Below are 27,562 nucleotides of genomic sequence, written 5' to 3'. Positions count from 1 at the left end.
GCAATCTCCTGCCAAGTGACGACGTCATCATTGCCGTATCAGCATTTGTTCCTTTTAACCTCAATAATCTGCTTACACAGGCTTCATTCTGTGTGTCGTCTCTGCTTGCAAAAGCAGATTGACTGGAGAAAGGAATGCTTAGCCCGAACTTCTCATGGGCAAGGCAGACGTTAGGTACAAGTGTCTATCGGTATGCGCAATGCGACTTGCAATCATTTAAAATTAATAAACAAAATAAGGAAATAGAATTTCTATAACATCAAAATGAATTAATTTTTTCTGAACTTCATAGACATTTAGAAGTATCACGATAATGGATATGGATTATTTACTTGCAACATTAGCTTATTACAATCCAGGTAAATCACATTCATGGGAAAATGTTACATTTTCTTGAAAACCCAAAGTTCATATAGAAATTAGTTACATAGTGGGTTTTTCGTTGCATCTCCTACCTATTACAATAATGTTTAAAAGTTAACCTCAGAGGATGCGCACGAGAAAATTTAATATGAAACTTTGTTAGGTAGGCACATAGAATCATGATTAATCTTCTCTTTGACTCTTATGTTGCCTGGCAATCTTACAATTAGCTCCGTTTTCCACTTCTTTGTCTAGTAACTTACTACCAGTAATATCGAATTTTCTTCGAGATTCGTAATGATTCTTTTATTTTTTTATAATTATGGATATTTTTACAAGTCCTCATAGACCTGGATAGGTTCACTCATTGTTAATGCCATGGATAAAAAGTTTAAAAGTTTGTACAGCGGACTCTTTTGAATTCCAAAATATCAGCGAATTCATGTGGGTTACGTCTGGTCTAAATGGCTCTCTCCCTCCCCTGTATTTGGATGTCGTCTGAATTTTACTTTGCCCTTGTGACAAGTATAATTTCACTTGCAGGCTGATTAATGGCCATTAACCTGGTTACAGTATCCTGCAGTACGGAGAGTTTCACATCGCAACTTCAAAAATCGTTCGTCGCTGCGGATGACTACAGTCAAGTGACAACCGCCTACAATGTGAAAGGAATTTCATGGACTTCTTCGACCGACACCGTATCTCGTCGTTAATCTCGACCGACACCCGTATCTCGTCGTTAATCCGACCGACACCCTTATCTCGCGGTTAATCTCGTTTTAATGCGGAACGCTCCGGCGGCTGTCGGAATCGACTACGAAAGGGACATACTTCCGACAATTACGACCCGAAGGATATTCAACTCTACTTTGCTGGCGAAGGACTCATGCTGGGGATGTTTTTTTTTATTCATCGCGAACGTAATCGTGTAGCTTAGGATGCAGAGAATAAGTATGAGCGCAAAAAATAGAACTGTGGGACCCAGCCCAGGCAAATTTTTACCCCTTGTTGTTTTAACCCTGTGAAAATAGCCGTTTCATTGGGCTATAGGTGGTTGTCTGGAACTGTGTAATGTCGAAAAGTTGTTCGAACGTTAGTTAAAAGTGAAGTAGTATAACCTCGGTCATGTATCCTATTAATAATAGTCAAGTTCATGTATCCTATTATATACATTGATCATAAATAAAACAGGAGTTGAAATATATTCTTTGCGTGTATCGCAATAGGAATCTCTTATATAAATGAATCATAAAAATAGAATCAAATGAAATAAAATTATCTTTGCGTGTACGCAATAGGAATCTATTTAAAGTGCACATATATTAATCATAATTATATGAAATCCATATACATATGTATAACAAATCAGGTAGCCTATAATCAATCTGTTACCTTTTATCTTACCAACTATCTGCAGTTATATGAGTTAGTATATTGATTAATGTATCAGATATATAACATTTAGCATAGAAATCAACGAATCAATCAGCATAAACATTAATAATTTTATCAATTCATATATGCGATTTTTTTTATTCAGTTAAATATGATTTTTATCATGTTAATCTTCGATTCTATGCAATTATCAGAGTACATTAGTATTTTCTGTAGCATATGTATCTTAATGAGATGAAGTGAAAAAACTGTATCATTTTATATCACGTGATCACTATTATTTACCAATATCATTGTTTTATATTTTATTACTTGAATCAATTCATGTACACCATGAATTTTTATTTACTAATATATATATATATATATATATATATATATATATATTCACTAGAGTCTGTATCACACTCCTATAAGTCAAATGCAAGTCAAGTTTGAGTAATATTCAGTAGCTGGTTTTGGTAGCTGACCGAGCTAATGTAAGTGTTTACATAATAAAAATATGGAATGTTAGTCCATATATATAAAAGATTGCTTGCAGGAATGTGATCAGACTAGAGACGCTAAAGATGACGTATACAATAAGTATGTAGGCTAAGATAACATGCCGTCACCTGTAGTCATTCAATTGTTTATAAACATTAGTCCAAGCTCCCTGCTTGAGACAACTACCCCGACCTGCCATAAACCTTATTAACAAACGGCCTACGTGATCTGTAGCGTGTCTCATTTGATTGTGTGTTCGTATGAAACTATGTCATTTGTATGTATGTTCATATGTTCGAACTACTGTCTGCTCCTTCATAACTTGTAACAGAGATGGTAGACAGGAGAACAGAGTTAGCTATCGTCATTAGAAGACCTGTACCTCTTTACCTAAGCTTTATCAATTGTAGAGGAATAGGATTAGCCATCATCATTGGCAGAAGCGATCAAGCTATCGTTATTAGAAGACTTGTACAATCATATCTGATCTTCAGCATGTAAAACTTCAGAAGAATAAATATAGTTTTATATTTCGTGTTTTCTACAAGAACCTCCTCACCATGAGTTTAACACATCGTCGTAATAACCAACAAGATAATACCGACTTCGTAAATGATCTACAAACCCCCAGACACATTGAATTGAAAGGCTGGAATGCAATACCAACCGACTTAGCGTAAGATTATCGCTAGTCTAACATTACCTCATAGGGCGCCTTATCATACAAGGCACAAGCCCTAATATATATATGTATGTATGTATATGTGTGTGTGTGTGTAATTATGTATATATATATATGTAAATTCTTAACAGATATATTCAGATAATTACTGGCGTCAGAGGAAGAGAGGATGATGCTTTTCGCCCCTTTTTGGCCTTCGAGAGGCTGGATTCACAGAAGTCACGTCCTTCTTACAGCACTTTTCTAAGGCTTTCCCAAGAGAGTCGGTCTACTCTATCAGCCTCACTTAGAAAGGGACCTTCAAGAACCTCTCCACTCTAAGTCTGTGAGTGCAGACTGACGAGAAGTTGACGTGAATGAGAGGTTTTTTCAATGTGAATGACAAGTGTCATGGCCAAGACAGAAGTGCTGTAGATCGTGCTGGGTTGAATGAGGAAACTGTCCTTTCCTTCCGATACCGTCTGTGATCCACATGAACGGTTTTCTTCCCTTTTTGAGAGAAGAATCACCTTTGTAGATGTCTACTATCAAAGAATACAGTAGCAGGCTATACTCTGTCTCTGCAAAGGGACTTAGAGATAGCAGAGGACTAAGATCTTCGGCATCTTATACGATACCTCGATACGACCAAGAGTAGGATATCATGTACTCCGAGTTGGGATCTTTTCGTGGCCCACAGCAGTCCTTGTTCCGACAAGTTGGAACCTCTCTTCATCAAGCTTCTTTTAGAATTTTTAGGAGGGAATTCAGGGATGCGGTGAGGGCTCGAAATGCTCCCCAGAAGGTACTCAGAGGGACACGATAAGAGCTAAGAAAGCCTGGGTTCGCCCACTTTCGGCTCGGAGTCTCCTTCGACTTCCAGGCTCCTTCCCCTCCTTAGGGCAAGGAGAGGGAAGTTTCTGCAACGAGAAACCTCCTCAACAGGTAGGAATAGATCTCGTTTGCAACGGAAGTACTCATGAAGGATCCTCCTCGGAGGAAGACTCTTCTCTCTTGTCCTGTTTAGATATCCTATCGTCTACTGGATGTAACTGGCTACAAACGCCTCCCTTCGTCTGAGGCCAGAGACTCAAGGTGAAAGAGTTCCTTCCACCCTTCTCCAGTCTCCTGATAAACTATTGGGGTTTGTTCAGGATCCTCGGGCAACGTAGCGACAGCCAGCCGCCAAATGCCAAAAAGGCGAGAAATGCCAGAGGCAGACAGCTCGAATAAACGCTTTTATTGTCTGAGGTGGAGAAGGAGCAGGCCTACAACCTGGCGCAAATGCGCCAGAGGCGAACAGATCAGACAGATGAGAGTGTCCAATGTGGACATCGCCAGCCAGGCGAGAGGCTCCAACCAGGCGCGAGGCACTAGGCGCCAGCCAGGCGCCTTCCATGTGCCAGCCTCCTTCCAGGCGCTAGGCTCCAATCAGGATTGAGGATCCATCCAGGCGCGAGGCTCCTTCCAGTAAAGAGAAACCTAAAGCTCTGTCATGTAAGAGGGCTAGTCTCCATTGATATGATACAGGTAAAGGTTCTGCCATGTAAGTGAGTCAGCCCCCATTGACATGATCCAGAAGGGTTTTCCAGTCATAAGTCCCTACCTCGCTGAAACTCTTGAGGCATGCAGACTCATAGACAGTAATCATGAAGTCTTCTGCCAAGCTCCAGGCGTGAGGAGCCAATCAGGCGCCAGCCAGGCTCTAGGCGCCATTCAGGCCTGAGGCGCCATTCAGGCGCGAGGCTCCAGCCAGGCGCGAGGCTCCAGCCAGGCGCGAGGCGCTAGACAGACGCTAGGTGCCTGCCAGGCGCGAAGCGCTAGCCATGCTCTAGGCTTCACCCAGAAGAGATCTATATCAAAGAACGCCCTGGCCTTCTTTGAGACAATGTGATCTCCAAAGCACTTGATAGGTGCATTGATGATTCCTTCAAACAACTGCGAATTAAAAGTGCTTGAAGTGCGAGCTTTTCTGAATTCTTGTTCTTTCCTTAACAATATGACATAACGACATATTAGCTGTCACATACGGGAGATGCAACTCTGTGTTGACTTCCCATTACCCGAAGGATGTCTAGATAACCTACGAGAGATCCTTCTCTCTTGGTTGATACGTGTCTGCGGATACGTTGCTGGGATAGGGAGCCGATACTGATCCTTAACTAGTGAGTTAAATTTTATTTAACGTCGTGTTTTTTCTTTGGGTTGTTTGAAAGGAGTTCAGGGATAACTCTTTTCAATTTAAGCACTAACCCACGTGTTAGGATCAGGTGATCGGGATCGGTGTTGTGCTCCTTAATTATGCTACTAGGCATAGGCATATTGTCATGTAAGTAGATAAGACCCCATTGACAAAGGCCATGAGGCTCTGTCGAGTAAGTGGATAAGACCCCATCGACAGACCCACAAGAACTCTTAGCCATAGGTCACACCCTCGCTGAGGCTCTTGAGGCGAAACAGATTCCTAGGCATTAGCCATGGAATCTTCCGCCTAAACAAGTAGGAACCAAGGTTTTATTTTTTTTTATTACCCACAACGTATGTTGTTTACCTGTCTATTCAGTAAATAGTTGTCTCTTTCCCACCACCAAGGGTGTCAATCAGCTAAGTATATATCTGCTGGGTAAGTTCCATGTACAAAAAAGGGATTTTGACGTAGGAAAAATCTATTTCTGGGCGAGGAAGCCGTGTCGCCCAGTGAAATGTGTCCTCTTTAGCACTATTTCTAGTAAAATATTGCTATAATACCAGAGAACTGCTAAATTGGACATGTCAGAAGTCTCTGACTCGCTCACCTAAATAAAAGGTGTCGGTATAAAACTGGGGCGAGTGTTAAACACTACCACAGCAACCCCTCCAATAAGAGGACACATTTCACGGAGCGACACGGCTGAGCCCAGAAATGATATTGTTAAGATACAATAAAGTTTTGTACATACTTACCTGGCAGATATATACGATTGATGGCCCACCCAGCCTCCCCTCAGGAGACAGGTGGAAGAGAAAATCTGGTTCTAGAACGGTAATCGTTCCTATTCCTGCCACCCAGCGGCAGGGGCGGTAGATCACCTGACCTACCTGCAGCGTGTGCCGCGAAATTCGAATTTCTGTCGGGGACGACGGAGTCTATAGCTAAGTATATATCTGCAAGGTAAGTATGTACAAAACTTTATTGTATCTTAACAATATCATTTTTTTTTATCATAAATATGTTCATTCACAAAATATATACTATGTACTTTTAGTTTGGTGCATATATACTATGTACTTTTAGTTTGGTGCAGCAGCCAAATCATGAAAATAGAGAGGAATTGTTAGGTAATTATACTTTTGTTTGCTGATCTGATGAAGGGGAAATTGAAGATAGGAAAGAATAACTTAGTTTAAGGTGATAGTAGAAGACATATTTGGTGCTTGAACTAAAGTAGGCAGTTATAAACATTTGAAAATAGTGGTCTTGGGTGGGTTAATTATTAAAGTAGGCAGTTTAAAGCAATTTTTAGGGGGGGTACCAGGATAACACGGATATTTACTTATCACGGGAGTTCTGACCCTATTCCCCGCGATTAACGAGGCCCTACTGTACCAGATTTGACGATCCCCTTTGACATGTTTTTGACATGTTGCTTACCAGTTTTAGCAACACTGAGAAATCCTTGATAAGGAGAATAGAGAAGACTATACAAAATTAATAGAGCTGATGCAGCAATCCTTTTTAACAAGACTTGTAAATTCTCCTCGCGACATACATCTATTAGTTGTACCGTTCGAGTACAGGCGAATACATGTAAGTGAATTCTTCTGGTGTGTGACAAAGACAATTTAATTTCCTGAAACTGAGGACAGCCTTTCGGTCCTCACAAGGGTTTCCAATTTTGGTTATGATAAGACTAGTGATATTGTTTTGGCAACATCACGGGGTTGGCATTTTCACAGAACAAAGGGTTTTTTTCTTTCCTTCTTGTTTCGGTTTACATATAAGTGATCGAGGTTATCTGTCGTACAATCGATAGCTCTATAAGACGAATGCATTCCAAGGCGGAATGTGCTACCAGACAACTCAGTCTCGGAGTCGGAGACGAGTGAGGAGCATAGTACTGCCGTCTCAGTGAGATTTTGTTCATCATAGTATCGTTTCTCCTCTATCGAGGGTTAACTTTTAATTCGGATCTCTGCCTGCCCATCACAGACTTAAGTCTCTGGTTGGCTCTGGATTCTTGTGTATGGTTGATATTTTTGCTCCACAGTTGCCATTGCGAGAATCATCGGCCAGAGATGTCTCATTAGACTCATTATTTCTTTCTGTTTACCCACAGTACACAGAAATCTGTAAGTCTTCTGCTTCGTCGCAATTGATCCACAGGCTACTGTGATTATTTAGAATGATTTTTCTGACAAACGCCGCAGTTTTATGTTTTCTATATTCTTTTTTCTAATTCGTAAAGTGTTCAATTACTAGTTGTTCACCCCAAATTGCATAAAGTGTTCAGTTACTAGTTGTTCACCCCGAATTGGAGTGAGGTTGAAAGTATGCAAGAACAGCCTTTACTTCCTTAGTTTTCAGGTGTTTTCTGCCATCGAGCTACTGGAGGCGTGAGCGATCTGTGCTTAATATATTTTTTATGGAGGTTTAAAGTGTTGAAAATTTTCAATACCTCGAGACCATCTTTAGTGACTGGCATGGCATTGCGTAAGGAAGCACAGGACATTCTCCTTGTATCTCTTCACCTTTTCAGTAAGGTGCTGAGTTTGGAGAGTCAGGGGATACAGCGTACCTGGAGCACCCACCACTCACAGTGGATGGGTCTTGACTTTATTTCAGTGTAAGTGAAAGTGTTTTCTGGTTGTTTTATTTTGGTTCTACACCCAGGGCAAGGGCTAGCACCTATCATACTTTGCTGGCCACAGGAGCATTCCCCTCACTGCAAAGTTTCCCCTAAGGGACCCGTGACTCTACCGCCACGCCACTACTAGTTAAGACAAGCGCCAACCAGAGGCAGTGTTCATCTGCATAGCTCTCTTAACCCTTAAACGCCGACTGGACGTATTTTACGTCGACATTTTTTGTCTTTCGGGTGCCGACTGGACGTATTTTACGTTGACATACAAAAGTTTTTTTAAAATTTGCGCAAAAAACTTTGAGGCCTACAGCCGAAAACTTGAATCATGCGCCTTGGGGGATGCTGGGAGTTCACGGATCAAGGTGTTGTTTTGTTTACAATCGTTACGCAGGCGCGCAAGCGCGAATTTCTTTCTTGCCGCACTAAAAAGTATCTGTGACACATCTCGGAAATTATTTCGTCACTTTGACATAATTTTTGTACCATTTTAAATTAGCCGTTACATGGAGTATTATATATGAAAATGTGCGCATTTTTATGTAGAATACAACAAAAAAATACTAATGATTGTAGCTTTTATCAATTTTGAGATATTTTCATATAAATAACGATAAGTGCCAAAATTTCAACCTTCGGTCAACTTTGACTCTACCGAAATGGTCGAAAAACGCAATTGTAAGCTAATACTCTTATATTTTAGTAATATTCAATCATTTACCTTAATTTTGCAACTAATTGGAAGTCTCTAGCACAATATTTCGATTTATGGTGAATTTATGAAAAAACTTTTTCCTTATGTCCGCACGGTAACTTCCGAAAAAAAATTACTACATGCGATTGTGGTAATGTTTGCACCATTTAAAATTAGGCCGTTACATAAAGTTTTATATATGGAAATGTGTGCAATTTCATGCACAATACAACTAAAAAACACCCATGGTTGTAGCTTTTATCAATTTTGAAATATTTTCATATAAAAAATGATAAGTGACAAATTTTCAACCTTCGGTCAACTTTGACTCTACCGAAATGGTCGAAAAACGCAATTGTATGCTAAAACACTTATATTCTAGTAATATTCAAGCATTTAACTTCATTTTGCAACAAATTGGAAGTCTCTAGCACAATATTTCGATTTATGGTGAATTAATGAAAAAAATAACATTTTCTTTACGTCCGCGTGGTAACTCTTCCAAAAAAATCATACGTGCGATTGTGGTAATGTTTGCACCATTTTAAATTAGCTGTTACATAAAGTTTTATATATGAAAATGTGTGCAATTTCATGTAGAATACAAAAAAAAAAATTGAAGGTTGTAGCTTTTCTCATTTTCGAAATATTTGCATATAAATCATGATAAATAAAAAAAAACCACGTTCGGTCAACTTTGACTACCGAAATGGTCGAAAAACGCAATTGTAAGCTAAAACTCTTACAGTCTAGTAATATTCAGTCATTTATCTTCATCTTGAAACAAATTCAAAGTCTCTAGCACAATATTTAGATTTATGGTGAATTTAAAAAAAAAACTTTCCTTCCCTCCGCGCGCGGATTCTCCGCCACAAATCTCCGAAATGCGTACGTCCCATTCTCGGAATATTTGCTCCATTTCATATTAGGCATTTCATAGAGTTTTATATATGAAAATGTGCGCAACTTCATGTAGAATAAAACAAAAAATATTTGAAGTTTGTAGCTTTTCTTATTTCCGAAATAATTGCATAAAAAAAATATATAAAAAAATTCGACATTCGGTCAACTTTAACTCGTCAGATATGGTCGAAAACTGCATTTGTAAGCTAATACTCTTACAGTATAGTAATATTCTATCATTTGTCTTCATTTTGAAAGAAATTGGAAGTCTCTAGGACAATATTTAGATTTATGGTGAATTTTGAAAAAAATATGTTTATGTCCGCGCGTTACGAATTCATGCATTATTTTGTGATAATATTTTCTCTGTGTTGATTTTATCGTTTTACAATGTGTTATATACCAAAATGATTGCAATTTAGTGTACATTACAACGAAAAAAAGTAACTTGTTACCTTTAACCGTTTTGCGCACAGCGCGATTTGAATACAATTATATATGAAATTTCGTTTTTACACTATCATATATCGCATTATTTATATATGATAATGATATTTTTTTTCATTTCTGATGGTTGCATACTAAACTTCAGCCAATGAAAAAAAAGGAGCCAAAAATGAACTCTTAATCTTGAAAACTAAGCGAGCTGTGATTTTTTGAAAAAAATATTTTTTCCGGTTCCGTGCTCAGTCTGAAACACCTCCGGCACACGGGAGACATTTTTTTTTATTTTACCTCTTCGGCGTTTAAGGGTTAACCAATAGGAACGACAAGCGTTGTTTTTTCAATGCTAGCCACTTTTCTGTTTTCAAATTCATTACATGACGTAATGCTTTGGAGTAGAATATGTCCATGACCCCACCTCCTTTCAATGTGGAGTCAGCTATATAATTAATGGTTAAGTCTCATATACAAAAATGATATTTTTATAATAAAATAAGGTTTTGTATATACTTACCCAGTAATTATATGATCAGAGCCCACCCGCCTCCCCACTGATGGACATTATGCTTGAATCAGAATGAAGTGCTTTGCTAAGTTGTTCCTAGTATTGCCGTTGGGGGATGGCACTGTTATGTCTACACTGAACAATCGAAGTGCTACCAGCGAAATTTGAATTAGGTTGCCGAATGTTGGAAACTGTAGCTATATAATTGCCAGGTAAGTATATACAAAACCTTATTTTATTATGAAAATATCATGTTCTTTACTTTTACATCCCACCGTAGTCACCCCTCATTCTGGTATCCAGGCCAAAAGGTAAAGTAGAATGCAAACCAACAGGTGCATAGGGCTTCCCTTACCTGTCAGAATTAAATAACCATGTCTAAAGGTTAAACAGCTGTTCTAGCTCATGTTTGCAAGCTAAATCCTATGTAAAGAACTTTGGGTTTGTATGTAGGGAAAAATACAAAGTGCTTTTAAAAAATTTTATTGTTAGCATGAGGTAAGTGAATTTTTTTTCTAGGAAGAAGAAATAGAAACAGAAGAAATTCCTGTAAAAGAAGAAGTGCAGAGGAAGCCTTCCCCATCTAGTGAAAAGCATAAAGAACTTAGTCAAATGAATGGACAGATTAACCGGATGAAAATGGACCAGCTGAAAAGTAAGCATAATTGATACAATTCCCCATATCATAGAGACACTGCTTCTGAAGTCTAACTTTAACCCTTTTATACTTGAAATACATGTGTATTGAGTTTTTGTTTTCCAAACAAAAAAGTCAGTTTATATTTTTCCCACACTAGCGGGGAGTTGACTGCATTCAGTTTCTGAGACTAATCTTCTAATCTTGTGGTTTACCTGTGGATCCCTACTGCATGAACTTAATGCAATCTATAATGCCAGATTCAGAAATACCACAGCAGCCATTAGATCAACCGATAGAAAGTAGGTTAGGTGGTGCAGGTAAGCTTCCTCTCAAATTACACTTTCAAATGTCAATGATTCAAAGTTAGATAAAGTTCCAAGACTTCCAGATTTCCTAACTTACCTTTCAGTTTGACATTAATTCTGTTTCCCATATTACAGGTGTTATCCAAAATTCCTGTCAATAATGTAATTTAAACCCTTCTTGTGAAAAATGTAATTTAAATTTTTATCAATGAAGTATTATCCCGTAAGACGGAAATTGGCAGATGTTAAATATTATAAATATTGAATGGTTTTATAAGATTTATCATGAAAGTGGGTTGACTTAAGTTTCAAGACATGTTTCAAAACATTATGGAGCTGTGCCACTTTATAGAGTAATCCCTCTATTATGCCCTTGATTACACCTTTATCAATGGGATTATGTATTATATGTACCAAATTGCACTTAAGGGCAAAAGTAAGAAAGAAATGACACTGGTGCAAATGGATATGCAGTGAAAATTGAACTGTTCACCTGGGATTGCAAAAAATACCTTGGCTCAGCAGGCAAACTAACTGCAAATTGTACATATGTTGATTGGCTTGATGAGGTTGTTGCACTGATTGACTTATTGATGGAAGAAAGGAATAATAAAATGCAACAGATATTGATCAAGTATAATAAACTTCAGTAAATCAGCTTATGCTTTCATTTGTGTTGTTGGTTCTTTGCTATGGAAGGTATTGTGTATGTGGATGCTCTGTGAGGGTCACTTGCAAGCATGTAGTGAGTTTAATCGCCACATAGGATAATGCCTTCAAGTAAATACTTGAGGAATGTGTTAAATCTTTTGGGTTAGTGGGAACAGAGATCTTTTGGTTCTTTGCAGGCTTTAATGATCTCTTGGATGTAACTGCTACCCTTTTGTTGAACCCTATCATCATTGGAGCTTTCTTTAGGGTTCACTTAGGAGCTGAGGTAGTTGTTCTGACTGGTGTGGTTGCAGATTGCATGTGGTGCTTTAAAGGAGGTTAACAGTCTGATCTGTAGATCTGAGTGTTTCATTTCATCCAGCTGTCAGGTAGGGCATTTCCCATTAACCATGAAAGTTGTTATAGCAGTATCAATCATGACTCCTTTGACATTAGCTATGACAAACCTAGCATAGAAATGCTCTTGGGAAGCAAGACTTGAATGAGGAGAAGGAGACATCACAAGTGTATTCTTTAATTGTCCCCCTCCTCCCCATATTAGTTAATCACTTTCTTGTCCTCCTAAACTTCTCCTTCAACTTTCTTTTTCATGAAGAGGTCCAAAAAGAGCTCTCAGAAGTATTCCCCTTTAACTTCAAATGTGTGGCCTCCCTTGCCCCTGGGAAGCAGTGGCATCAGGCCACCCATCATTGACCCAAACACTGTAAGTAGGGTTGTCACATCCCTTACTTAGTGCTCTTTCGTCCACTTATTGTTGGACAAGAGAATTGCCCCCGTCTCTTCCAGCCCTACGTTCTTGTTCAGTGTCCCTAAACCATATGTGCATTGTCAGGGATTCACATGCAGGTTCTGCTTGTCTGTAATTGTGCTGCTCCCTAGCCAATCTGTGGTTCACCCCCAGCCACAGTAATGTTTGCATGACATCACATGTACCTGTTCATCTTTCCCGATACATGATTCCACATTTTGTACCTGTTCATCTTTCCTAATTAAAGTCTTCCACTTTGTGGATGCATGTGTCCTAAGATCAAGCACCAGAGCAACTGGTGGAGGACCTTGGAAGTACCACAACTTTCTGCAACCTGTCAGAGCACTATGTATTATGCTAATGAATGGGCTTGTGGGTGTTATGAGAGCATCCACCTTTGCTTTCAGCTGGGACCCATCCAAGTGGTATACATGTGCTGCATGTAACAACCTGGGGATTGTGATGAATGGAAGAGGTTGGATCTCATTCCCAAGAAGCAGACAAAGTTATTAGGTGCTCTGTCCTGGTAACCACTTCAATTTTGATGAGTTTTGTGCCCCTCTTGACAAAATGGGGGCTTAAGGGATCCACTGTAGGGAGAATATGCTCTTTTACGCCTACTCTCTCTGGTACGAATTCAACCAGACATTGGGAACTGTAACTCTTTTACTCTTCATGTTAATTTTCCCCTTCCCTATTTCCTCTTTTGTTGACTATCTTGGCATGGTATTGGAATACGGAATTCACTGCTCTTTTAACTTGATGGACAGTGGAGTGTGACAGTATGCCTCTCCACTCGTACAACTAGATTACCCGATGTGGTCAAGTAAGGGGAAATTTTTGTTAAGTCATGCCCTCAGTGGGGGGTTCCAATCTTGACGGACTGATGGTCCTTAGGCATGGACAAATTTTTCATTATTCATTATACAAATTTGAAGGGTAACGAGGGGCATTGTCTAAAACTAAAAGAACCTTAAAAGGTAAACCCTTCGAAGACAAATACCGTTCCACTGCTGGTGCGAAATGGTCATTGAACAATTTTCGAAAGGAACCATCAGGTAACCCAAGCCTTCTTATTGACTTCCAAACAATGGACAGGGAGGGGGTTGACTCTTGGAAATGCCCTTGAAAGCCCTGGGATTTTCTGCCAAATACACTAGCAAGTGCTTAAGTTTCAAGTCGCCACTTGCATTGGCCCCAAAAAGTAAAGTCAGTCGCTCCTTACCAGCTTTATGGCCAGGTGCTGACTTCTCCTCCTTGGAAAGGTACATACGGATGGGCATCCTTTTCCAAAATAAGCCAGTCTCATCTACATTAAAAACTTGGTCAGCTGTGTAACCACCATCCTTAACCCTCTTACGCCGACTGGACGTATTTTACGTCGACATTTTTTGTCTCCCGTGTGCCGACTGGACGTATTTTAAGTCGACTTACACAAGTTTTTTTTAAAACTTTTGAATCACGCGCCTTGGGGCATGCTGGGAGTTCACGGATCAAGGTGTTTTTTTGTTTTGTTTACAATCGTTACGCAGGCGCGCAAGCGCGAATTTCTTTCTTGCCGCACTAAAAAGTATCTGTGACACATCTCGGAAATTATTTCGTCACTTTGACATAATTTTTTTTGTACCATTGTAAGTTAGCCGTTACATGAAGTACAGTGGTCCCCCATATTCGCGGGGGATGTGTACCAGACCCCCCCTCGCGAATAGTTAAAATCCGCGAATGTTTGGAACCCCCTCTAAAAAATGCTCATAAACCCCTATCCTAAACATGCAAATACCAAAGTATCCCTTAAAGACCATCCTTCATCAAATATACATAAAATATCTTATTATGGTTCATATTAATCTTTGAAAATATTATTAATACTATTTTTAAAGTAAATCTTACATTTTATGTTTATACATAAATAACATACTATGTACGTACTGAATGACTTAGTTACGTATGTGAAAATAATTCATTCCCCCCATATGTATTCAGTCATGCACGTTTTCTTTCATACTGTTACTATTTGAGACATCCATTTTCTTTTTACAGTGGAACAATGGAAATGTGAAGTCACAAATACCAAATGTCTATTTAAAGTATTATCCTACATCAAATATACCATTGAATTGGTATTATTAATATCATTTTAAAGTAATCTTAAACATTTTACCATTAGAAATATATAAACAGCCAATAGCAGAGAGAGAGAGAGAGAGGAGAGAGAGAGAGAGAGAGAGAGAGAGAGAGAGAGAGAGAGAGAGAGGGTTGTCCTTATTTAAAAGAGTGAAGTGGATAGATTATTGTACTTCTTTAAAATACTATCACATATGAATTTTGAATATAGTTATATTACTATTATTATTATTATGCAAAAATATTAATAAACATACACATGTACCATAGAAATTCTCTCATCTCAGTAAAAGAGAGAGAGAGAGAGTACATTATCGTAAGATATGGCAGCACAGTTGTTGGACCCCAGCCAACTCGGCTTGCTACTGGAATTCTGAGAGAGAGATGCGGGGTAATGAGCATTTTCTTTCATTCTTCTTACGTAATTCTTTTTATTTATAAACTAAAATCTTGCTAATTCACTTTAGTATTTTCTTTAATGAATTTATATTCATACATCGCTTTAAGAGAGAGAGAGAGAGAGAGAGAGAGAGAGAGAGAGAGAGAGAGAGAGAGATTATCGTAGTATTTGTAAAATACTTTCACATATGATTTTTGTAATTACAGTTATTATTATTATTATTTGAAAATATTAATAAACATATTACACATATATGTACCATAAAAATCTCTCATCTCAGTAAAAGAGAGAGAGAGAGAGAGAGAGAGAGAGAGAGAGAGAGAGTAGAGAGATGAGAGAGAGAGAGAGAGAGGGGGGGGGGGTGGAAATTTCATGCCCACGTGATGGCAGCCACAAATCAGCTCCTTCCCCCTCCGGTCACTTAACTTGATACGTATATCTGAGTTTTAGTACCTTGAGTTAGAGAAAGAATCTGACTGGGATTTCCTTCGTTTCTTCCATAATTTTTTTAAATTTAAAAGCTAAAATCTTACTATTTCACTATGGTATTTTCTTTAATGAATTGATATTATTGCTTTATAAATTAATATTAATATTTGAAAATAATAAATCATTTATTTATCATACAAAAAAACATATATCTTTGTAGTAGAGAGAGAGAGAGAGAGAGAGAGAGAGAGAGAGAGAATTATTATTTTTATTATGTGATATCATTTAAACTTATTAACTTACTAATACAGTATTAATCAAAATTAATATTGAAAATGAGTAAATCAATTTTGTATCATAAAAATGTATTTAGAGAGTCATGAAAATAAACATCAAAATACCACTAATTAGTGATTATTTTCGTCGGAAAATTCCCGCGAATGGGCGAGTCCGTCTGCGAATAATTTCTAGATAGATTTTCCAAAGAAAAAATCCCGCGAATGTGAGAGTCCGCGAATCCGGAGAACGCGAATACGGGGGGAACACTGTATTATATATGAAAATGTGCGCATGTTTATGTAGAATACAACAATAAAATACTCATGCTGTAGCTTTTATCAGTTTTGAGATATTTTCATATAACATAACGATAATTGCCAAAATTTCAACCTTCGGTCAACTTTGACTCTACCGAAATGGTCGAAAAACGCAATTGTAAGCTAAAACTCTTATATTTTAGTAATATTCAATCATTTACCTTAATTTTGCAACTAATTGGAAGTCTCTAGCACAATATTTCGATTTATGGTGAATTTATGTAAAAACTTTTTCCTTACGTCCGCGCGGTAACTTCCGAAAAAAATCATACATGCGATTGTGGTAATGTTTGCACCATTTTAAAATTAGCCGTTATATAAAGTTTTGTGTTATATGAAAATGTTGTGCAATTACATGCACAATACAACTAAAAAAACACCCATGGTTGTAGCTTTTATCAGTTTTGAGATATTTTCATATAAATAACGATAATTGCCAAAATTTCAACCTTTGGTCAACTTTGACTCTACCGAAATGGTCAAAAAAACGCAATGTAAGCTAAAAACGCTTATATTCTAGTAATATTCAAGCATTTACCTTCATTTTGCAACAAATTGGAAGTCTCTAGCACAATCTTTCGATTTATGGTGAATTTATGAAAAAAATAACATTTTCTTTATGTCCGTGCGGTAACTTCCGAAAAAATCATACGTGAGATTGTGGTAATGTTTGCACCATTTTAAATTAGCCGTTACATAAAGTTTTATATATGAAAATGTGCGCAATTTCATGTAGAATACAACAAAAAATAATTGAAGGTTGTAGCTTTTTCTCATTTTGAAATATTTGCATATAAATCACGATAAATAGAAAAAAACCACGTTCGGTCAACTTTGACTCTACCGAAATGGTCGAAAAACGCAATTGTAAGCTAAAACTCTTACAGTCTAGTAATATTCAGTCATTTATCTTCATCTTGAAACAAATTCGAAGTCTCTAACAAAATATTTAGATTTATGGTTGAATTTAAAAAAAAAAATTTCCTTCCCTCCGCGCGCGATTCTCCGCCACAAATCTCCTAAATGCGTACATCCCATTCTCGGAATATTTGCTCCGTTTCATATTAGGCATTTCATAGAGTTTTATATATGAAAATGTGCGCAAATTCATGTATAAAATAAAACAAAAAATATATGAAGGTTGTAGCTTTTCTTATTTTCGAAATAATTGCATATAAAAAATATATATATAAAAAAATTCGACATTCGGTCAACTCTTTAACTCTTCAGATATGGTAGAAAACTGCAATTGTAAGCTAATACTCTTACATTATAGTAATATTCAATCATTTGTCTTCGTTTTGAAAGAAATTGGAAGTCTCTAGGACAATATTAGATTTATGGTGAATTTTTGAAAAAAAATAGTTGTTTACGTCCTCGCGTTACGAATTCATGCATTATTTTGTGATAATATTTTCTCTGTGTTGCTTTTATCGTTTTACAATGTGTTATATACCAAAATGATTGCAATTTAGTGTACATTACAACGAAAAAAAAGTAACTTGTTACCTTTAACTGTTTGCGCACAGCGCGATTTGAATACAATTATATATTGAAATTTTCGTTTTTGTGCGCTATCATATATCGCATTATTTATATATGATAATGATAATTTTTTGTTTTTTTCATTTCTGATGGTTGCATACTAAACTTTAGCCAATGAAAAAAAAAAGGAGCCAAAAATGAACTCTTAATCTTGAAAACTAAGCGCGCTGTGATTTTTTGAAAAAAATATTTTTTCCGCTTCCGCGCTCACTCTGAAACACCTCCGGCACACGGGAGACAATTTTTTTTTTTACCGCTTCGGCGTAAGAGGGTTAATTATTTCAGCCAAACCACTAGGAAAACTGTCTGCTGCTTCGCTATCAGCACTAGCAGTTTCACCTTGCAGCTTCACTTTATGCAAATTAGCACAAGCCTTAAAACGGTTAAACCAACCTCTACTCGCGGAAAATTCTCCACTAACACTGCCTTCCCCATGCTTCTTCACTACTGCCTCATGCAGCTCTCTAGCCTTCTCCTGGATCACACTTAGGCTCACTGGAACACATTGCTGGTTCTGGTCCTCCAGCCAGATCATCAGCAACTTCTCCATTTCCACAATGCTCTGGCTACGTTGCTTCACGTTAATCACCGTTGCCTTCATCGGTGCAGCATCCTTAACGTGCTTCAGAATACGTTCTTTGTCCTTCACTATGGTTACCACTGTCGTCCTGCTAAGCCCCAAAGCACGACCTATCTCAGTGTTCGTCTCTCCCTTCTCAGAACGTTTAACGACGTCGTACTTTACCTCCATGGTGATGACTTTCTTATTCTTAGATGAACTATCATCGGAGGAAGTACGCTGCCGTTTTGGAGCCATAGTAAAGGCAAGAAAACTGCTAAAAATTCAGCAACGTAGCGAGACACAACCTAGCGAAACGAAGGCAAACACGTGATTGAAGAGGCGTTGTTTGGTATTGTTACGCTCCACAGCGTCCTCGACCAGGCTAGGTCATTGTCCGGTCAATTTACCTTACAGTTAATAGCATAAATTAATATATGGGCCCTCCGCTCAGAAACTAGTTCTGCGTATGAGGCACAGTTAAAAAGCATAAAAAAACCTCGTGACCTTTGAATTTGTATTGTAATCTAACCAGAAACTTAGTTTTTTTTATTATTACTGTAGACAAAAAATAATTTTTTCATATAGAATGCATTTTTGAGCTAGTATCCATTCGCTCAGAAACTAGTTCCGCATATGAGGCGTCATTAAAAAGCATCGAAAAACGTTGTGACATTTGAATTTGTGTTGTAATCTAACCACAAACTTTGTTTTGTTCATGAAACTTACCTGTCAGATATATACATAGCTGCTCAGTCTGTCCGCTCTCACAGCTATGTATATATCTGCCAGGTAAGTATTGATATGAAACTTTATTGTATCATAACAATATCATTTTTTATTATTACTGTAAACAAGAATGATTATTTTTATATACTAGTATGCATTATTGAAAACTGTTGTAAACTTGGAACATCATAAGCTAGTATCCATTCGCTCAGAAACTAGTTCCGCATATGATGCGACATGAAAAGTGTCGAAAAAAACATCATAACCTCAAAATTTATGTTGTAATCTAACCAGAAACTTATTTTTATTAATATACTGTGCTAAACTAGAAAGGATTTTTATCATAGTATGCGATTTTGAAAAGCGTCGTGAACTTGGAACGTTGTAAGCGTCAGCGTCGTAAAGTCAGAAAAAGCGTCGTAACCCGGGCCGGATTTTTTAATGAATATTTCAGAAAACCCGTCATAAGCCAAAGCCGTCGTAAGCCGGGTACTGCCTTACAGCCATATAATGTACATAAAGTATGTGCTATGACAAAGTATGTACCTGTAATTCACTTGTCTGAATTGCAAATATCAAGTATTAAAATACGAATGTAAATTATGAATTACAGTGGTCCCCCGTATTCGCGGGGGATGCGTACCAGACCCCCCTGTGAATAGTTAGAATCCGCTAATGTTTGGAACCCCTATATAAATGCTAAAAACAGCCTATTTTGTTAGTTAAAACTTAAGAAAAACCACTAAAAATGTTCATACTTGGTTTTTTTAATAGTTTTATCACGAAAAGTGCATTTTATGATGAAATTGATAAAAAAAAACCAGGAATTTGTGGATATTTCTCGTAGAAAAATATCGCAAATGCGCGAATTTTCCGCGAATAATGCGGGGAAACGGTCCTGAGAGAAATTCGTGAATGTGTGAGTCCGCGAATCTGGAGAACGTATGTATGTAATTTATATTTATAATTAATACAACCAACCTCATAAAAATTATGATTATGACACTGATAAACTTGAAGATTTACTTAACAATGCCAAGAAACCTTCAGTGATAGTAGGTGATTTTAATGCTCACCACCCAATATGGAACTGTAATTGTACAATCACAAATAGAACAGACAGGTAAGTAGAAGAATTCATATATTCAAATTACATGTGCTGTATTAATGATGACGAAATTAGCACATTTTATTCAAAAACACATGGAACATTTTCCTCAGTAGACTTAACTGTGTGCCACAAGTACATAGTAAACAGATTAAATTGGAATATATACAGTATAGTAGTTAATTTGCACGGAATATATACAGTATAGTAGTTAATTTGCACATCAGTTATCATTTCCCAATAGTATTAATTTCATTATTACAAAATAATCCTACCAAACATGTCACTCAATATTATTATAAAGCAGATTGAGATTTTATACTGCACACTAGGAAAATCGATCAATATCCCACCATTTAAATATTTGAAAAGTGTAATGAAAATAGTAAATTTCTTGTTAATTTAGTTTAAAATGCTGTTAATAAAGCAATACCCAAATCAAAACCTCATCCAACAAAATAAAAGTCCATGGTTGTCTGATAACTTAGCAGAATTAATAAGTATAAAATACCCCATATGGAGACTATTAGATCATTTGAGTAAAAAGCAATAAAATTAATAAAACATGACTGATATTAGAAGGAACTTTACAAAAAATTACACAGTTATGACTAGAAATTGATACATTAAAACCTCTATACAACAAAATATCTGCAAAGTTTAACAAGGAAGTAATTTAAGGAAGAATCATTTCATGAGGAAATATGTATCATCCCCCTAATAATAGTACTCCCATACAAAAAAATATGGGAAAATTTAGGAATATAAATGGTTCCCGTGTTAAACCATGTAGACATGCCATATTAAAAAAAATGAAAAAAGAATGCTTGATCCAAAAATAATAAATAATGTAATGGGAGAAAACTTAGCAAAAGTAGTGATAAAACTTTAGATTAACACTTTCACACAAAGAAAAATAATATAGAATTAATAACAATAAATTTTGAAATAATAGAAGATATAAACTAATAGGAAACTTATTATGGAAGAGTTGGAATATGCTCTCCTGAACAGAAATAAATCGGCTCCTGGAGGTGACAATATTTATTTTGAGATGACCTGACACTTGGCACCTTTCGCAAAGCCATATCTATTACATTTTATAATAATTTATGACTTCAAAATTAATTTCCTGATGAATTGCATAAAGATATAATAATTCCTATCCCCAAACCTGGAAAGGATCTCCCCAAGAATGTAAATAATTACAGACCAATTTGTTTTAACAAGTTGCTTATGCAAATTACTAAAGAAAATGTTAAATGGTCAACTAATAAGGCACATGTGAAAATATAAAATTTTGACTCCTACTCGATTCAGGTCTCTATATAACATCTAAATTAGATTCTCTATTGAACTTAGAAGACCACATACATAGAGGATTCTAATAAAAGCAAATTACTGTAAAGTGAGGACTTTTACCTAGGTATATTAACCCTTTAACGCCGATTGAACGTATTAAACGTCGATATAAATTGTCTGTTGGATGCCGATTGGACGTATGGTACGTCGATATAAAAAAGTTTTTTTAAAAATTCACGGAAAAATAGTTATAGGCCTACTAGGCGAAAACTTTTGAATCACGCGCCTTGGGGCATGCTGGGAGCTCACGAATCAAGGCGTTGTTTTGAACTATTCCGGTGTATGACGAGATGTTCTGAGGATCGCTCTTGAAATTCCAAAAGGAATACTTAATGGCATTCTCATTGTCTGCCTTATGCCTCTTGGCAAAATCAAGAGGGTTGGGTGGCCAGATAAGCAACAGGGACAGCTGAGCAGATCACAATACAACTGGGAGTGGTAATCGTCAGCTAAGAACTATGGCTTCCTCCAACATTCACTAGTCTCCTTTGAGGCCGAAGCCCCTTGAGAAGTAGAATAAAGAGGGATTCTGCGTCTTTATTCCGAGACACAAAGATGGAACCTTACCATGCACTTAAGGAAGTGTTGGCAGGCAGTGTTGAAGCACCTCAGTGTCTCAGCACTTTTCATGTGGTCACACCAGACTAGAGAGCGAACTCCCCTGTACTGGTAGAGACTTCTCTGGCCTTCCAAGCACTCGTGATTCCAAAGAATCCTAGCACTCGGCGAGCGCCAGTAATACCAAGTTTTTCATGTGCTCAGCAAGACTCCCGAATCCCGAAAGAACAGTCATTAGGAGTGTATCTCTTGCCAGCAGAGCGTTCATGATTCCTAAAAATGCGAGTGGGAAAAAAAATTATGCTGAAGTTTAGCGCTCAGCGAGACTCCCAAATTTCATAAGATCAATCATTGGGAGTCTCTCATCTCGCCAGAGTGCTCGGAAATCGCAAGAAACCAAGCACTCAGTGAGACTCCCGAATCTCATAAGAACAATCATCGAGAGTGCTTTTGTCTCACCCAACTGCTCAGAATCACAAGAAGCTAAGCACTCGGCGAGCGCCCAAAATTCCAAGGAATTCAGAGTGTTCAGTGAGACTCCTGTATCTCACAACACGATCATCAGGAGTAGGAAGTCGAGGATGAACAGGCACAGTACCAGTCTTAGATGCAGGCATCTAAGAATTGGATTGAGAGTGCATATCAGTAGAATGCGCACTCAAGGCTCCCGACATGTGACACCCCATAGGAGAATGCGAATTGGATCTCACCCCAATGGTGGGAATAGTCACAGAGAGAACCACTGCCTTCTCGGAGAGAGGCATTCCCTTAAAAGTTCTTTAGAACTTTCAAAGGGAACCTCTTTTCCATTTCCCCAGGTGTTCAAACCCTCAGAATCAGGCCACCAGGTGAGAACCTGCCATGTACTGGTTAGCAATCAGCAAGTGCTAGCAGTAGCACCGGCAGGAACTCTCACCCTGTGCCTGAACTGAGGTGGTGAGAGATCTCTCCATCAACAGTTCGGGATACTCAGAAATCATTAGAAACACAAGCACTTGGAGTGACTTGTGAACGAGCGCCCGAAACATCACCCATCTAGAAGCAAACCCATAGACTGGTGAAAGGAATGCAAACCGAACCCTGCACTCCCACAGCTCCCGAAACACAAGACCCAGAGGTATGTGAATCAGTTCCCGAACCCAAAAATTTGGGAAGAGCCAACGAGAGATCCCATTGCCTCCTCGGGAGGAGGCAGCCACTTAGAAATCCTGCAGGAGTACTTAGGTGGGAGAAGCAGCCTTCCTCCTCTTTGGCCAAAGGAGTAATCTGGTTTTCTGGGGCCTCCTCGAGCTTCAGAATAGGAAGTGAAGGGCAGTGGAGGACGACTTTTCTTCCTCCAGGGCTTCTGCTACAGGATGATGATCAGATGTCAGCAGCAGTAGAGGCAGGAGTCACAGGGTAGCTGGGAGTAGAAGGTGCCCTGTGATAGTTCTTGTCAGGGCAACAGAAGCAATCTAATATGCGGCACAACAGGGGAACAGCACACACACAAGGGGCAGTGCTGCAGCATGCTGGAGTGACAGGTACACTCTTGAGGTTTAGGATAACCAACACGGTGAGATATCCAACCATTTAATGTTGTGCACAATGACTGCTAATTGTAAACCCGAAGAAAAAATAAAATATGATTACCTTTCGTTTCAAAGGGCACTGCCCTCCAAAAGGAGAGAAGACCCCTGAGAATAAGTCACCTAATCGCCAATGCCTTCTTTAACCTCCTTGCCTGACAAATGAGGGAAGAAGGCGAAGGAGATATCTCACCCAAAGGAGAAAACACTTTAAGAATGAATATCATATCAAGAGAGAAAAACAGTGGGTGAATGCTCCAAAGTTTCCTCCCCGAAATTCTTAAAAGTGCAAGTGCAAATAACTTTCAATAAACATAACAACTATACTACTACTACTACTACTACTGTCTCTCCTTTAGTGTCAAAGGGTGCGAAAATGTGATAAAGGTATATTATGCCCTTACCGCTGATCCCAAGACACACTATGGTAAGGCGACTTGCAAGGCTATCACTATAAGTGGGTTTTGAATATTAATAAACATCAACAGGGTTGAATATTAATATCAAACACAGTATATTAAAAAATACAAAATAATAAAAGAAAGATCTCAGTAGGAAAATTGAGATTAGTGACAGTCAGCAAGAGCTCACGAAACATACATCTTCATCAGAAGACAGCCGAAAGCAAAGTGGGATGTTTACATCCAGGCAGGCGGGTCTCCCCATCTACCAGACAGTAGTTACTGCCTAACCACCTTGTTCAAGAGTTTAACGGCTTTGTTACATCTCCGCCATAAATTAATTCCTAATATAAAGAACCGAGAGTTTGTATATCTTGTAGGAACAATGTATGATTGAATAACTCTTAATGAGAACCCTACAAGTAATAACTGAGTATACCAGAGTGTTTTTTAGAACCACAACTCGACAAAAAAATCCTTGTTCCACTAGAACCCCTAACATATTTGTCTTTGGATAAACCTTCAGTAAAGGTTAGTTAGTTGTTAAAATTACATCAAAACCAAAATATATTACAGATGGGAAGGTTTTCATATCATTCCATTTCAAATTATGGAATAAAAAAGTAATGTGCACCATATGAAAAGTTAAACAATAATCACATTTATAGAACAAGTTAGAAAATTTCCCACTTAAGATGGGAGTCTCTTAATTTAAAAGGTCATGGTCCGTGTTTCTAGACGAACAAGTAACAAATGTTTAAATTTGTATTTTGCATAGGTGTACATATCACTCATCCCCCTACCATCAGTCAACTTCTACCTTATTACCTAGTTTCAGTGACTGATTCCAGTGCATGTTTAAGGTTCTTGTTTGTATACCTAGGTAAAAATAAAATTTGTTATCTTTTATCATCTGAGAATTCTTCCTTCCTGGTTTGTGTTAAGAGAATAATTTATTAGACATCAGTTTTACATGTATGTTAAGTGAAATTAAAGTTTTTATCAGTTGAGCATTGTTCCCAATACATGTTAACAGAATCATTTATGAAACCAGTTTTTATATTAGTGTAAAATGAAGTTTGTTATATAAAAGCTGGTAATTTTATCTTTTGTGTTAAGGTACTATTTACAAATTGTGTGATGTTAATATATGGTTTTGATAATAATTTACAATATGCTTTCTTTTTCAGAAAGGCTCAGACAGTTTAATCTAGACACATCTGGGTCCAAGAGTGTTTTGCAGCAGCGGTTAAAATCACACTACAAAAGAAAAGTGTTTAAAGAAAATGAGTGTCATTATAGTTATTATATAATCATTGACTTTGAGGCAACTTGTGATGCACATCCACATAACTTAAGGTAAAATATTTATAATTATTTATGTTTTTGTTCTGATTATGAATTCTCTCTCTCTCTGTAAAATTTTAGTTCAAGAACTGAAATAATTAGTATATTTTTCTATAATTAGTGCATTTTTTTTTTTTTACATCTCAGATGTATTCTTCATAAGGGTGAATGTGGGTTATCCTACAAGTTATCTTTGGTTAGACCACATCATTTTAGTGTGCCTTGCATGGTGCACTTCAGGTGGTATTAGTTATTTGCTGCTTCTCTGTTTTCTGACTTTACTGTGATATCTTTCCACATAGCTGTTCAGCTCCTTTAACTTTGTCTTTCCACCTAGTTGTTCAGTTTCTTCAACTTTACCTTGTTCCAATGTTCACTTTTTGGTTAAGCAAAAATCTGTAGGGTAGCCTCAGTTAAAGAAGTTTAACCCTTAAACACCGAGTGGACATATTTTACGTCGACATTTTTTGTCTCCCAGGGGTCCGACTGGACGTATTTTACGTCGACATACAAAAGTTTTTTTTAAAAAGTAACAGAAAAATACTTATAGGCCTACCAGCTGAAAACTCTTGAATCACGCGCCTTGGGGGATGCTGGGAGTTCACGGATCAAGGTGTTGTTTTGTTTACAATCGTTACGCAGGCGCGCAAGAGCGAATTTCTTTCTTGCCGCACTATAAAGTATCAGTCACACATCTCGGAAATTATTTTGTCACTTTGACATAATATTTGTACCATTTTAAATTAGCCGTTACATGGAGTATTATATATGAAATTGTGTGCATTTTTATGTAGAATACAACAAAAAAATACTCATGATTGTAGCTTTTATCAGTTTTGAAATATTTTCATATAAATAACGATAAGTGCGAAAATTTCAACCTTCGGTCAACTTTGACTCTACCGAAATGGTCGAAAAACGCAATTGTAAGCTAAAACTCTTATATTCTAGTAATATTCAATCATTTACCTTCATTTTGCAACATATTGGAAGTCTAGCACAATATTTCGATTTATGGTGAATTTATGAAAAAAAAACTTTTTCCTTACGTCCGCGCGGTAACTCTTCCTAAAAAAAAATTATACGTTCGAATGTGGTAATGTTTGCACCATTTTAAAATTAGCCGTTACATAAAGTTTTATAAATGGAAATGTGCACAATTTCATGCACAATACAACTAAAAACAACCCATGGTTGTAGCTTTTATCAGTTTTGAAATATTTTCAATTAAAAATTGATAAATGAGAATTTTCAACCATTGGCCAACTTTGACTCTACTGAAATGGTCAAAAAACGCAATTGTAAGCTAAAACTCTTATATTCTAATAATATTCAATCATTTACCTTCATTTTGCAACAAATTGGAAGTCTCTAGCACAATACTTCGATTTATGGTGAATTTATGAAAAAAATAACATTTTCCTTACGTCCGCGCGGTAACTCTTCCGAAAAAATCATATGTGCGATTGTGGTAATGTTTGCACCATTTTAAATTAGCCATTACATAAAGTTTTATATATGAAAATGTGCGCAATTTCATGTAGAATACAACTAAAAATAATTGAAGGTTGTAGCTTTTCTCATTTTCGAAATATTTGCATATAAATCACGATAAATAGAAAAAAAACCACGTTCGGTCAACTTTGACTCTACCGAAATGGTCGAAAAACGCAATTGCAAGCTAAAACTCTTACAGTCTGGTAATATTCAGTCATTTATCTTCATCTTGAAACAAATTCGAAGTCTCTAGCACAATATTTAGATTTATGGTGAATTTAAAAAAAAAACTTTCCTTCCCTCAGCGCGCGGATTCTCCGCCGCAAATCTCCGAAATGCGTACGTCGCATTCTCAGAATATTTGCTCCATTTCATATTAGGCATTTCGTAGAGTTTTATATTTGAAAATGTGCGCAATTTCATGTAGAATAAAACGAAAAATATTTGAAGTTTGTAGCTTTTGTAATTTCCGAAATAATTGTATATAAAAAAAATATATAAAAAAATTTGACATTCGGTCAACTTTAACTCGTCAGATATGGTCGAAAACTGCAATTGTAAGCTAATAATACTCTTGCAGTATAGTAATATTCAATCATTTGTCTTCATTTTGAAAGAAATTGGAAGTCTGTAGGACAATATTTAGATTTATGGTGAATTTTTGAAAAAAAATATTTGTTTATGT

The 27,562-nt window shown here is 37.2% G+C and overlaps 1 protein-coding gene across 1 annotated transcript in view; it reads left to right on the top strand.

The window, feature by feature from the left end:
- Positions 1–27,562, top strand: part of LOC135195212 (3'-5' exoribonuclease 1-like) — a 156,016-nt gene that overhangs the window by 60,410 nt on the left and 68,044 nt on the right. The window contains exons 3-4 of the mRNA XM_064221494.1: positions 10,809–10,944; positions 25,224–25,392. Of these exons, the coding sequence (XP_064077564.1) occupies positions 10,809–10,944; positions 25,224–25,392 (305 nt within the window). The remainder of the gene's footprint in view (positions 1–10,808; positions 10,945–25,223; positions 25,393–27,562) is intronic.

The sequence above is a fragment of the Macrobrachium nipponense genome, chromosome 20, assembly GCF_015104395.2.
Source record: "Macrobrachium nipponense isolate FS-2020 chromosome 20, ASM1510439v2, whole genome shotgun sequence".
NCBI classification, from domain to species: Eukaryota; Metazoa; Arthropoda; class Malacostraca; order Decapoda; family Palaemonidae; genus Macrobrachium; species Macrobrachium nipponense.
Note: the sequence above shows the minus strand (reverse complement) of the source record. Positions and strands in the feature narration are given on the sequence as shown.